Below are 13,228 nucleotides of genomic sequence, written 5' to 3'. Positions count from 1 at the left end.
ATATTAATAACTGGCAAGGCAGGGCTGAGAACACTCACAAAGGATGCTGGCTGGTCCACCGTCTATGACCCTGTGCAGGACAGCCTCACGCCGAAGTCCATGGAAAGGGGAAGAAAGCTCTTCTCCATGAACTTTCCAGTCCTGTTGCCCCACACTTGGCAACAATCCAGTTCCACGGAGCAGTAAATTCTATCATCCCACTCCCCAAACTCCTCCATGTCCCCACAACCCCAAACAAAACACCCACACAGTGAGAAGTCAAGCAGGAGAGAGAGAGAGAGAGAGAGCCTCTGACATCACCAACAGCCAACACCCGGTTGGGTGGAAGTCATTCAGGCGGGAAGGCTTTTGCGACATCTAGGTGTGTCACCTGTTCTAAGGCCGAAGGGTTCATGACTCCAGGTGCTGTTTCAGCCCCTGAGATAGGTGTCAGGTTACAAGATACATAATCATTCCAGTTTGGCAACTTCACCTGTAGGGTTGTTTTAATCAACCTGCTCCACAGTCTCCAGATCACTGTTGGAAGACAGTGGTGGGACGCGGCCAGCTACCCACGGGGAGAGAGATGCTGGCTGTGAAGGGGTGCCGAAGCCTGCCTTGCACTTAGCCCCCCTTCAGCCAGCGCCGCCCGGGGATCGCTGATCTGCTGGCCAGCCAGGGCCCGGTCCCAGGAGGCCCTCCTCCAGACGTGGGTTGCCAACCTCAGCTCCAGGTCATAAAGAATTCAGGAAGATCTCAAGCCAGCATGGTGAGTGTCGGGTCCCTCTGCTCCAAAGACTGGGGGAGGGAGTGTTTCCCCACACAGGGTCCTTCAGGCAGCCTAAGAGGTCATCGGCTGAGAATTTTGCAACATCTCCCAGAGGTCACACCCGAGTCGCCCCCACACTCCAGCCCCTGGCACGTCTCGGTACCCACTGCCCTTCCTTCCCCGCTCCTCTCCAACAGCCCTCACACCAGCACCAAGGAGGCCGAGACCCAGGGGCCAGGGTGATCCTTCCTGCTCTCCCTCCTCAATCTGCCTGCTCCCTTGCCCCACGTCTCTTGGTCTGTTGGCTGGACACTGGCACTGTTTTCCCAAGGGCAAGGGGATGTTTGTTACAATGGTGGCCCTCTGCCACCTCTCTGGGAAACAGACTTCTTTTCTTTTTAAAGCAAACAGTGGAGAGCCGCCTCAGAACAATTTAGGATGCCATGGAGATCAACTTGTCTTTTTTGGGGCCCTGCCCAAACTCCTCCTCTGAACACCTAGAGTGTCTCCACTTGTCTTGGGGCAAAGAGGCTCAACCCCATCTTTCAGGGAGGTCAACTGAGGACAGGGCAGGGAGGAGATAACAGCCGGCTCTGAGGTGGAACCTAGGGAAGCTTTCTTCCCCAATTATTGGCCAAGGTGCCGAAGCTGCCCCACAACCAACATGAAAACGAAGGGGGAGGGGAGGGCACGAGGAGAAGGGGAGGCACTGCATCCAGGGGAGAAAGGGATGAGCTGCTGGGGTCCCTCAGGTGATAGTCTCCTGACTCCCAAGTACTCCCTGTGACACTCCCCTGAGCCATCTAGCAAAACTCCAGCCCCAGGGCTGGGGTAGTGGGGGGTTAGAAAGGGGAAGGGGCTTGCCTGCTTCACTCTGCAATTCAGCCTGGACTGAAGCATCAGCCTCCCATGTCCCATCCCAGGAAGCACCCTGAAAGCCCAGCCAGTGTGCAGAGACGCCCCATCCCGCGGGGGCTGTCAGAGAGAAGGGGATGCAGAGCTGGAGACCAGACCTCAGCCTGCCTGGCTGGCAGCAGCTTCCTGGTGGCTCCCGGAGCAACCTAGAAGTGGGGAGTTCCTAGGGAAGACTGCTGGGGCACTAACTGTTCAATCCAAAGGGCACACGGCCAGCTCCCTTGTGAGCTTGTCAGTCCGAGAGTTCACTCTTTCCGAGATTCACTGTCTCCTTCTATAAAAGAGAAATATTATCCATGCCACCCCCTCTGCCCGCACACAAGGTTAGCGGAAAGATTGAATGGGCTAATGACGTGTGTGAATAGCCTTGTAAACCAGGAAACCCTGTACAGATGTCAGGATTTATGACCGAAGAAGAATCCGCTCCAGGGAACAGCAGATGGGTGGGAGGTGTGGTCAACATGGACCATCCACTGCCCACGGGAGGAGCCGGGCGCTGCTGTATGAGAGAGGCGGGCAGGGGCCACGCTGGGGAGGAGGGGCCGGGCAAGGCCCCAAAGGCAAGGCAGCAGAGTGGCCACGATCCAGAGCTTCTGGCCCCTGAGCTAACCATCAAACCACCTGTGCTTAATAACTGTTATTTCCTTCTAATGAGGCCAAGACAACTTTAGCTCCCAGCCCTGGGAGAGATGAGACTGCACCCCCTTCTCTTCCCCTCCCTGCCTCCTCCCACACCCGCAGGCCACTCCCTGGACACAGAGTCCTGCACCGTTGCTGTTCCTTAATGTCTCCCTCAAACCTATTCAACCAGGTGTGCCAGTGAGAGCAGGGGCTAGGGAGGGCCTGGGCAGGGGTCTGAGCCCAGTCTCTCCTCAAGGGGAATGCGTTCCCTAATATCTGTCACCCACAGCTGAGCCCTGACCGTGTGACTGGCCATCCTGGTTTTAACTCACTACGCCCAGGAGGCCCCCAACATACCATGTGTCACTGGTGGCGTGTGCACCGCCTGAGGTCAGTCCAACCCTTGGGCTGCTCTGGAGGAAGTAGGTCCTCCCCACCTTCTCCTCCTTGACTTGCTGGCTTGTAGGGACCAAGGGGGTTGCTGGGCTTGGCTGGGCTGGGGCTCAGGAGTGTGGCAGGTCACCAGGGCAGCCTGCCGGCAGTGGTGCCTGGGAGTCTGGGCAGGGTCCGCCTCCAAGAGAGGCCAAGTCCAGGAGCCCGCTCAGCCCTGGTGGTGCCACCCTGGGCTCGAAGACAGCAGAGCTGGGCAGTGGAAAGACCCAAGAGGGCAAGATAAGCAAAGAGGGGCCAGGCCCGCTCCTGTTGTCCAGGACCCCTCACTACCTGCTGTGACCCTCCCCACCCCAAGTAGCTCCATCCTTCCATCCACCATTTAATCATCTGTCCCAGGATGGCCAGAAAAAGGGCAAAAGGGTACCATGCCTTGGTTCTGCCCAGGAGGTGCTCAAAATCCAGAAGAAGGACAGAGAAGGATCCTAAGAGACTGTGACAAGTCCAATACCAGAGGCGATGCAAGGTGCCCCTGGAGCAGAGAAGGCAGTAAATTCTCTCTGGGGTGGGTGGTTGGGAGTTGTCCCAGAAGAGAAAGTACTAGCCTTAGACCTCGAAAGATGAGCAAGCTCTCTCCAGGCTGAGACGCGGAGAAGGGTATTCCAGGCAGCGGGAACTGCATGCAAACAGCAAGAAAGAGTGGCAGTGGGGGACGGGGGAGGGTGCTATGTCTGGAGCAGGGAGCACAGAGGGCTGGGCTGAGGCCTGGGCCCCATGGGGTGGTCATGTAGGCCCTACGTGGAGCTCACTGTGCCCTAGAGCACAGTGCGGTAGGGCCTGGGTGGAGCCCCAGTGGCTGCCAGGGGCTCGCGCTTGGGGCTGAGCCCCCTCCAGACCTGGCACAGCCCACCCTCCCCGCCAGGCAGAGCAGCAGGCGTCCAGCTCCATTCATTCATCCCACCAAAGGGGCAGGCTGCCTGCTCTGTGCTCGCACTAGACTTGCGGGCTAGAGAAAGCAGAGGTGGGTCCTGCGCTCTGGGAGCTCAGTCTAGAGGAAGCGGAGGGCAGGGACAGGTAGATGCTTATCACACAATCACACAAACCATTGTTTAACTAACAACTGAGTTACGGCTTGTGATGCAACACACGTAGGAGCCAGACCAGGGCATGGGCCTCGCTGGAGGCCAGCGGAGGCTGAGGGCTGCCTAGGAGCTGGGAAGCAGGGGTGAGGGAGGGCTGTGCCAGGTGGAGGGAACAGCAGTGAGATGGTGGAACTACATCCCCCTGCCCTCTTCCATCTCCTAGGGCCCTTCCTCCCGCCCCTGGGGTGGAGCTCTGTGCCTGGCTACTTGAGAAGCCGTTTAGAAGCTGGCCTCTCCCTCACTCTCACCGCCTTCCCTCCGTGCAGCTGAGACACCAGGAAAGACCTGTAGGAAACACCTTTCACCCCGAGCCTGTCTTCTTGACAAAGCCCAAGAGAATCTGAGTTGCTGAATGTGGGAAGTGAGGGGAGACTGGTCCAGGGAAGAGGGGGGAAATGGGGAAATAGAAGAAAGACCGAAAACAGGGCTCAGGAACTCTGGACAAGCTTTCTGAAGCCCCAGAACCAGCTCAGGACAGTAGAAGACAAACACTCTCAGGCTCTTCACGGGCCTTTCAGATTTCCCGGGAAGCTCTCCCGCCCTCAGCCTTCCTTCATGCTCAGATAAAACATCTGCCTCTATGAAACACCCCAAATCCCCAAGCAGTGGGCCCCCCAAGACAGTGAATTCCTAAAAGGCATTCATCAGCCTCATTCTCTTATAAACCTGCTGCCACCAGACTGTGAGCTTCTAGAGAAGGGTCTGTGCCTTTTCCACCTTTTTTAGCCCCAAACCTGGCACAGGGCCTGTCACAGAATAGGTACTTGAGAAATGTTTGGGAATGAAGGACGAATAAACGACCAAAGACTGAATCCCCTAGAACAAGTGGTGTGATTGACCTGACACTGAAAACAAGGTTAGTCAGACTTGATGCTGAAAAGATGCTAGATGCTACCGGAGGTTGTACCAAGCTGTTTTCATCCCCGACGGAGCTGGGGTGAGGCCTGAGCCCACCTCGAAAGCCCAGCGATGGGGAAGAGAGAGTCTGAGCAGAGCCAACGCGGCAATCACCCTGCGTGTGCTTAACTCCACCTCGCAGCCTGCGGCTCTGACTGTCACGGTGGCAGCAGAGAAATTTGTACACAAGACTCAAAACCGCAACACCTCTCCCCTGCATCTTCCTCCCAGAGCAGCTGCCAGTTTCCTAGCATAATCCACATGCAACGGGAAACTCTTACAGGATGGCAGGTGAAAGAAACACTCGAGGAAGAGGGCAAGGGGCTGAGTAGGCACCTATCCAGGGTAGCAGCAGTGTCCTCCATCACGGAATCTTCAGTGCATTGGTCTGGCCGGGCTCTGCCTGCTGGTGTGGCTGAGCCCATACATGCTTTAGGCATTTCCTGCTGTCTCAGTGTCTTCCTTTATAATATGCATTCGTTCATTCAGCACGTGTTCCCGGAGCACACACTAAGTGCTATGCACTGGCAAGACACAGTGGGCGATTCAGACAAGAATATCTAAAATGGAAGACCTCAGTTCTGTACACTCCAAGGACGGAACACAGCAGGGTAAACAACTTGCCCCAACCCCAGGCAGAGCATCATTCACCCACAGATGTGAAACAGAAAGGGGGTGATATAACTGAGGTCACCCCACCTCACCTTCGTCCCATTCCCGCCCTGACACTGGGGACTTCAGGCATCTCCCACCTCCAGAGAGGCGGGTCGGGCCAGGCTGTCAGGAGGACCCATCCTGGTGAGCAGGATTCCCTGGTGATCTAAAGAGAATAATAAACGGCGCAGCCACGGCTCATCTCCACCCAAACGCAGCAAGTGTGACATTTTGCAGCTTGAGAAGCACATTCATATTCCGAATCTCCCTGAGTCTTACCCCGGCTCTCTGAGACACAGTGATCCTCTTTGTACAGATGAGGAAACTGAGGCTCCAAGAGCTTGACAAGGGTCACTCAGCCAAGAAGAGGTGGGGCTGGGACTCAAAGCTCTAGGAGTTTGGTACCAAGTGCCCTGCTTTTCCATCATGCCCTCCGTCTCCTCCAAGATGTGGACCCATAAGACCTGAACATGAAACTAGAACTTGAACTAGAACTGGAACTTGAACTAGACACTGCAGAACCAGGGGGCGCCACTTTTCCATCTAGAAGCTAATAGATTTCATGAGAAAGTGCGCGTTGAGTGAAGACTGCATCAGCTGGTGCAATCTGCGGAAGAAAGTGGAAGAAAAGACGATGCCATTTCTGCAAGGAGACTGCATCCATCACTAACCTACTAAAGGTCACTAAACGGAGGGGAAAAAACACATAGATGCGGCAAACCAGTGGGCATAATTAACTTAGACTCTCAAGAAGACCTAGAAAAAGTTTATACCAAATTGCTGCTTGGGGAAAAAAAAACCAAGTTACCATGAGATCATTAAGGATAGAAATTGATTTACCGAGAGAATGTTATAAATAAATCAGTCTTAAGACTAGTCTTATCTGTGGGAGGAGGTAACAGAAGTTCCAGGTTAACAGCAAGCTCTTCAGACTCACAGGGCCTAAGAAAAGGACTTTAGCAATCTTCCAGCTAAGTGGTTGCCCTAAATCTGGTTCAGCCTCAGAGCACTTTGCTCCACTGAAATCTAAGATAGAGCCCCAGGTGGAAAACAGAGTAAAACCAGAACTGCAGTATTTGAAAGGAGTGTGACCCCCACCCACGTCTTCCTTGCCTCCCACCCCATGCAACCTCTGGGGGCTCCACCAAATCCCGCCGGGGGTGCAATAGAGCCCTTATCTGCCCTTGCCTTTGTCCACTGTGGAAATTTCCTTCACAATCCGGCTTCTATTCACACGTCATCTGTTGCTTAAAATGACCTTCCCTTTGCCAAGAGAAAGCCATCTTTCTGTCACTTCCGCCATTTATCCTCAGCATCCTCTTTGCCTCTTCCCTGAGATGCACATTTCAAAGGACCGTGTTTGTGCTACCCTAGGTCTTGGTTTCTCTGGCCTGCATCCGCCACCCTTTGTTCATAGAAAGATCATGTAAGTCACATGACATCATCTCAGGTCCCCTACCTGCCCTGGTCACTCTCCCCCAGGGCTCCCTAGTCCTTCAATTCCCACCCTGGAGTCAGGACTCTAGGCCTAATGAAACCGTAAAAATAGCTACCATTTGCTCAGCCCCTACTACACACATGCTAGGCCCTCTGCTAGGCTCCTTCTTAAGCACTTGCTAGGTTTTATATTAATATTGTTATTCATTATTAATCAAAATAATAGGATATATACTTCATGGGCACAAGGACTTTGCCTGCTTATTTACTGCTGTATATCCAGCCCCAGGACAGTGGCTTACTGAAAGGATAAAGTATTATTATTGTGTTGTTATTGCTATTATTATTAACATCTTTTGCACTCTTACTGTGTACCAGCCAATGTGTTTCATATATATATGCATATTTTGGTCTCGTGAAGAGGAAGACTTATTGAATCTCTGTTTCTTTCTCTTATTTTCTGTCTCTCTTGCTGTCTCTCATGCACACACACACACAAACACACAACTGAGGCTTCAGAGATTAAGCAACATGCCTGAGGTCTGTTTTCCATCCACTATAAATCTCCCCTAGCAAAGGGCAGCCTAGCAAGGAGAATCTTCACAAGCATCCACAGAGTGATGTGAAGGGGCAGGAAGGTGGTTCAGGTTATGCAGCTGCAAGGTCCCAGACGCAGAGTTCGGAAGCAGCACTGAGGCACTATTTAGAGCTGACAGTTCACAGAAGCGATCCGGGAATCACTACAGACTTTGGCCAGGAGATGGCAGCTCTTGGCTGCAGCAGCCAAACCGGCCCATCAGATGCAGGTTCTCTGGCAGCATCCAGAACAAGTGAGGATGCTCGGTCCTGCCCCATCCAGGACCTCCATGCCGCCCCTTCCCCAGCACTGTGTGGAGTTCTGCTCTCCAAGCCTCCAGGGTATTGGATGGAACTGATTGTGCAAATTTTCACATGCTGAACTCCTCTGTATGTCAAACCACGTGCAGCATCTGTTAATTCTTACCAAGAATCCTGTGAAGCAGACCATATTCTTCCCAGTTTACAGATGAGGAAACTGAGACTCAGAAAAAATATGTAACTTGCCCAGAACCACCTGGCTGGTAAGGGGCAGAGCTGGACTCAGGCCAGGACTCCTGGCTCAGAGCTCAGGGGAACAGGATCAGGGACAACCCACCTCTGCTCAGAGCAGTGAGACCCCTCAGACCATAAATATCAACTGAGGGGGACGATAATGAGAGGACCATATGGGGTTCCTGTAGGTTAAAAAGCCACCTCATAACTAGTAGGTGAAGCACCTGACACAACCTTTCTCACCACCTAGTTTTATCACACCTGACTTCCAAAGGAGGAAACTGGGTCCAGGAGATGTTAAGTCATTTACCTAAGGTAAATAATAGCTCAAAATAGAGCTCAGCAGGTAAATAGGAGAGTCAGACTTTATAACACCAAAATCCCTCTTCCCTCGCCACCGCTTCCCTCCCCGGTAAGGTTTAAAGGACAATTTAGGACAAGCCAAAAAGAAGTATGATGTTTTCAAAGGCAATATCAACTTGGTAGGATTCTCTTATAAACCTCACACTGCATCACTGATGGCTGTTCCTTAGTTCAGGTAAATTACAGAGAACCCCGCCAAGCTTTAAGATCCATCAGCCCCTCCCAAAGGCAAACCCCAAGGGTCCCTGTCTGGGTGGCCTGACTCCTGAGAACTCTCGTGTCTCTATCAGCCATTGCTCTGACACTGTCCTCAGCTGTGCAAATGTGGGGGGCACCTTCCTTCCCATCAGATCCTGCTGGGAAGGGAAGGTGGGCTGGATGGACACACTGCTCTGGGGGCAGAAAGAAAATTGAATCAAATAGAACTGTGGACAGAACTCAGAGAGGCTGCAGAGAAGGGGCTGCTTCCCCTGAGACCAAGGGAAGGCCCTCAGTGGGGATTTGTAGGAGGGACAGTTAACAGCGCCATCACGTGGAGGCATGGGCTTTGACTGGAGAACCAGGTCTTCGGTTTGGCTCCATTCCATGGGCAGGCATTAATACCTCACCGGAGCCTTTCACGACGGCTTGCCACGCAACCTGAGACGAGATCGCACAAAGCCTCTGTGCCTCAGTTTCCCCATCTGTGAGACAGGAATCATTACACTTTTGCCCTCTCCCCTGGCCCTACCTGGAGTTAAGGGCTGTGCCTGAATACAAAGGCTGATTCTTAAATGATCGCAGCTGAACAGCAGGCTGGCAGCAGAATAACGGGACAACAGCAGGCCACCTGACACCTCCCTTCTGCGCCAGGCCTGCCCCCAAGCCGTTACGCACTGGGATGGGAGCCGGGTGCTCAGCTCAAATTGCCAACAGGTCAGCACCTGTGTGGCTTAGAACAAAGCGAAATGGTTTCTAGTGAATGTAGCAGCCGAGGCCAAGGTTGGTGCTGCTGTAAGGGTGGCTCAACACAAAGCAGAGCAAGTGAGGCTGATACCCAAGGTTCCTCTGTGCCAGGCCTGGAGACCTACCTGTGCGTGGCCTGGCTGAGGGGATCCGCGTAGAGACAGGCTAAGTTCAGAAGATACTTGGAAGCCAGCATGATTTGTCATCTCTGAGAACCTTCCATGCACTCAGGGCTGCTGCATCACGGCCAGGCTCCTCTCAGGAAACTCACACCCTCGTCTCCTGACTCACGATCCCCCAGCCCTCCTGTCCCCTCTCCTCCCCTTACCTGTCATGGCTGAGGCACCCAAGAGAGCGGGTACTTGCCCCAGCTTGGCAAATGCATCAACCTGCAGGTGGAAAGGGCACAGCTGCTTGCCGTCAGGTTAGGGGTGGGATGCAGGTTCAGGGGTCTGAGAACAGCGTGAGGCCTTCTCAGAGCAGCCCCTGAGCACCAGAGCCAGCCGATGGCTGAGCCTCACTCTGTGACCTGACTGTGAGCAGCCTCTAGGTCCCCTGGCTCACCCAGAGAACTTTTCCCACCCCCTCCCCTGGGTTGTTCCCCCTGCTGTGTCCCCAGCCTTAGCAACCTAGCTGCCACCTGCCAGAGCCATGGAGGACCTATATATCCCCTTACCTAGCAACAGCAGCATCCCTGTGCTAGGTTTTCCCTGAGAGACCATGGGAAGCCAGGGCTGCAGACCCCATGGGAGCCTGAAGCTGCCTTAGACCAGAACAGGGCGAGAGAGCCCCTTTCTGTGAACGCCTGCTTTCTCCCCTCATCTACACCCCAGTCATCCCAGTTCTGCCCCTGTTGACTTCTTTCGGAAACAAGGAAATGCAGACTCAGCATTGCAGAGAGAAGAGAAATAAGGCCCCAGAGGCAGGCTGCTTGCTTGGCAAAAAAAGCAAAGGAGCTGGCCAGGCTTTCTGTTCCTTTGGCTTCCATGAGCTGCTGCCTCTTCTTTGCCTCATTATTAGCCTGGGGGAGCATCTGTCCATTTCATCGTGTAGTTAGTAAACCTTTTATCTGCTTCATCATCTCTGAAAGAGAGTTCCCAGTTACCTGATGGGACCTTGAGGTTCAGAGAGGTTGGGGAGCATGCCCAGGGCCACCCAGCAAGTCAGAAGACAAGATGAGAACTCACATTCCCCAGGCTGGGTCTTTGTGGCCTCTCTGCAGTCCACTTAGTCCTCACCCGCATTTAAAATCAAGAGCTGCCTTGTGTCTGCGCTCATCATCTCCAAGCTGGGAGGGAAACAGGACCCTGAGATGTTCATCTGCAACTTGGAACTGAGCTAAGCCTAACCAGGAGTTTCTCCAGGATCTAAAACAGCAGGGGCTGAGGGTGATTGGTGAAAAAAGGAAGGAGAAGAAGGTGAGAAATGTGCAAACCTAATGGAAGAGAGGGAAGAAGGGTACTAATATCAATTAAGCCCCTACTAGCTGCCAAGCACCGCAGTAGGTCCTTTCCTCGAAACAGTTTAGGAGGGAGATCTTCTTACACCTGTTCATGAACAACTTAGCAGACCCAGGACCCAAGTAGAGGTGGGTTTGCCTTCAGACTGAGGAAGGGCTGGGCAGATGCTGGGCGGAATCTCTGCATGCTAATTATACCCAACTAGACTTCACTGCAGGGAAGCAGAAAATCAGAAGGACCGAGCACTAGCTGATGACACCCAAATAGGTTCCTGAAACGGTGGGGAAATGAAAACAATGGTGCACTGAGTCCAAAAGCCTGGCCCCAAGGGCTGGATCTGTTACTTACTTGCTCTGGGGCCATAACAACCACTTAACCTCCAGGAGTCTTGGTTTTCCTCTTCTGTAAAATGGTGATAATTTCTCAGAGTTGTTATGAGGTCATTTAATCCTCACAGCGTTTATGAAAACTACAGAACAATATCCAGCTGCCATAGTTCATTGTTCTGCCTACAGCATCTATAAAAGTAGACAAATGATTGACAAAAACGGACAGTAGGGCAGCCTTATCTTTAAAAGCTCAGCAATGCACACAACAAGCCAGCATCCAGCTGTTTCTACAATTGCTAACTAGTTGCTGCAATTAATAAACCTGTTTTACCAGGTCATATAGATGCATAAGTGAATGTTGTATTTTGAACCAATTATGTAGCTGCCACAGAGCGCCCCCACCCCAACTTAGACTCAGCAGAGAGAAGGGAAGGCGGATAAGAGTCCTCCCCGGGGCTCTGAGCTCCAGCCTGAGAGTTTCCCTCACTCAACTCACTGAGTGTTTTTCCTTCACTTACAGGATCCCAACAGTGATCGACCCCTGAACAGCTTTGGTAAGCTCAGGTCCGGCTTTCCTCTCTCTACCTCAGCATTTGAGTTCGAATTAGTTACCAAGTAGATACTAAACCCCTCTTGCATGGCCCTCACCACCACCTTCTGGTGCTAAAGGCTATGGGAGACATTCACCCATCATTCAGCAAATATCACTGAGCAAGTGTGAGCTCCAGGATTCATTCTAGAAGTAGGAGGCGTGGTCCCCGGGGAGACAGGACCATCAAACCTAAAACTCCAACAGCAGTGATGCCCCTAGTTCATTCACTCAGTTCCTCATTCTCTCATTCATTCAACAATCCTGCGAGTGCCTTTCGTGTGCTGGGCCCTGGGCTGGACACTGGGCTGTAGCAGCAAATACGACAACCGAAGTCCCTGCCCTCATGGAGTTTACAGTCTGACCTTGCTGCCCACGAACAAACGGGACAAAGGTGTTTTCACTGGTAGAATAGAAAATGGCAGGGCTTGCCTGATTTACAGGGAGAAAAAATGAGTTAATAGATAAAATGCTCCCAAATATAAGTGCTTTTTCTCCTATTCCGTTTTCCTAAACCATTGATGCCTACCCCTGAGAGCCTGCTGGATCAGCAAAACGAGCCAGCAAGGAACAAATTAACACAACAGATCAATAAGGAAATGACCGATTCCACTTACTCTGACGGCTTATTTACTACAGGGTCACCAGTTAATGAGATTACATACAATATGATCTTCAGCAGGTAAAGCGATGCCTGCTTTATACTTCAGAATTTAAGATATTAATATTCCATGGTGTCCCCAGAGAACAGCAGACACGCAAGCGCTCCAGCCCCTGAGTAAGCCTGGGAACGACCCAGCCAGAAAACAATGGGGGGAGGGGGAGCTCAGTGCCGAGGGGTTAGGGACAGCGTCCTCGGGGACCAGGCGCCCTGGGCAAAGGCCCTCCAGGAGCAAACTGTCCCAAGCCAGAAGGAAGTGAGGAGGGTCTCGGTGGTGGAGGGAAGAACCAAAGCAACGATTCAGAGGTGAGGATGACTAGAGGTTGTGCATGGACCAGGGAGAGAAGATGCCGGTGCGGAAGTGGGGTTGGTGAGGACTAGCAGTGGGAGGTCCACTTGGTTAGGAGAGGGAGGCCAAATTACACTGGCTTTGAAAGCCCGGAGAAGAGTGTGGTCCAGAGATGGAAGTCATGGGGAGCCCTGGAGGGATGGGATGAAAGCAATATGCAGGGAAGCGCTGTCTGGCAGCCGTGGGCAGGACAGGCTGGAGGAAGGAACCGTGGCAGGCAGGGAGGCTATTCATAGCTCAGCGGGATGGTTAACTTTATGTATGAGACAAGAAACCCAGAAAACCCTTCTCTTCCTGATGATGGCCTCCCTGAGAACGTCAGGGAGGCAGGGACATGGGGCCCTGGACCAGGCAACTCATCAAGGGACTCGCAGCAAGTCATTCACTTCTGGGAAAACAAGCCAGCCTTGTATCCCCAGAGGCAGGTGCTCAATAAATAAGTCACATGTAAACAAATGAACAAAATATCTCCATGTCCACGGCCACAGGAAAGAGGACAGTTCCGAACACTCACTGCTGGAACTTTAAAAACAATATGCACTAACATTATTGATAACCTAACCTGTGCCAGTCCTGACGGTAACAGACAATACGACCCACATCACCACAGCTGAGCTCTGTGTCTGAGGTTTAAACTCTCCCTTTTGAGGAAACACA

The 13,228-nt window shown here is 52.7% G+C and overlaps 1 protein-coding gene across 3 annotated transcripts in view; it reads left to right on the top strand.

Annotated features, from left to right (window-relative positions):
* The first annotated feature begins 503 nt into the window (after positions 1 to 503).
* TMPRSS4 (transmembrane serine protease 4) overlaps positions 504 to 13,228 on the top strand; it is a 31,843-nt gene continuing 19,118 nt past the window's right edge. For all 3 annotated transcript variants that reach the window (XM_072953926.1, XM_072953928.1, XM_072953927.1), the window contains exons 1-2: positions 504 to 748; positions 11,493 to 11,526. In XM_072953926.1, the coding sequence (XP_072810027.1) occupies positions 746 to 748; positions 11,493 to 11,526 (37 nt within the window). In that variant the 5' untranslated portion in view covers positions 504 to 745. The remainder of the gene's footprint in view (positions 749 to 11,492; positions 11,527 to 13,228) is intronic.

Source organism: Vicugna pacos, chromosome 33, assembly GCF_048564905.1.
Source record: "Vicugna pacos chromosome 33, VicPac4, whole genome shotgun sequence".
Lineage (NCBI taxonomy): Eukaryota > Metazoa > Chordata > Mammalia > Artiodactyla > Camelidae > Vicugna > Vicugna pacos.
The sequence above is the reverse complement of the archived record's forward strand: the minus strand, read 5'-3'. Positions and strand labels throughout refer to the sequence as shown.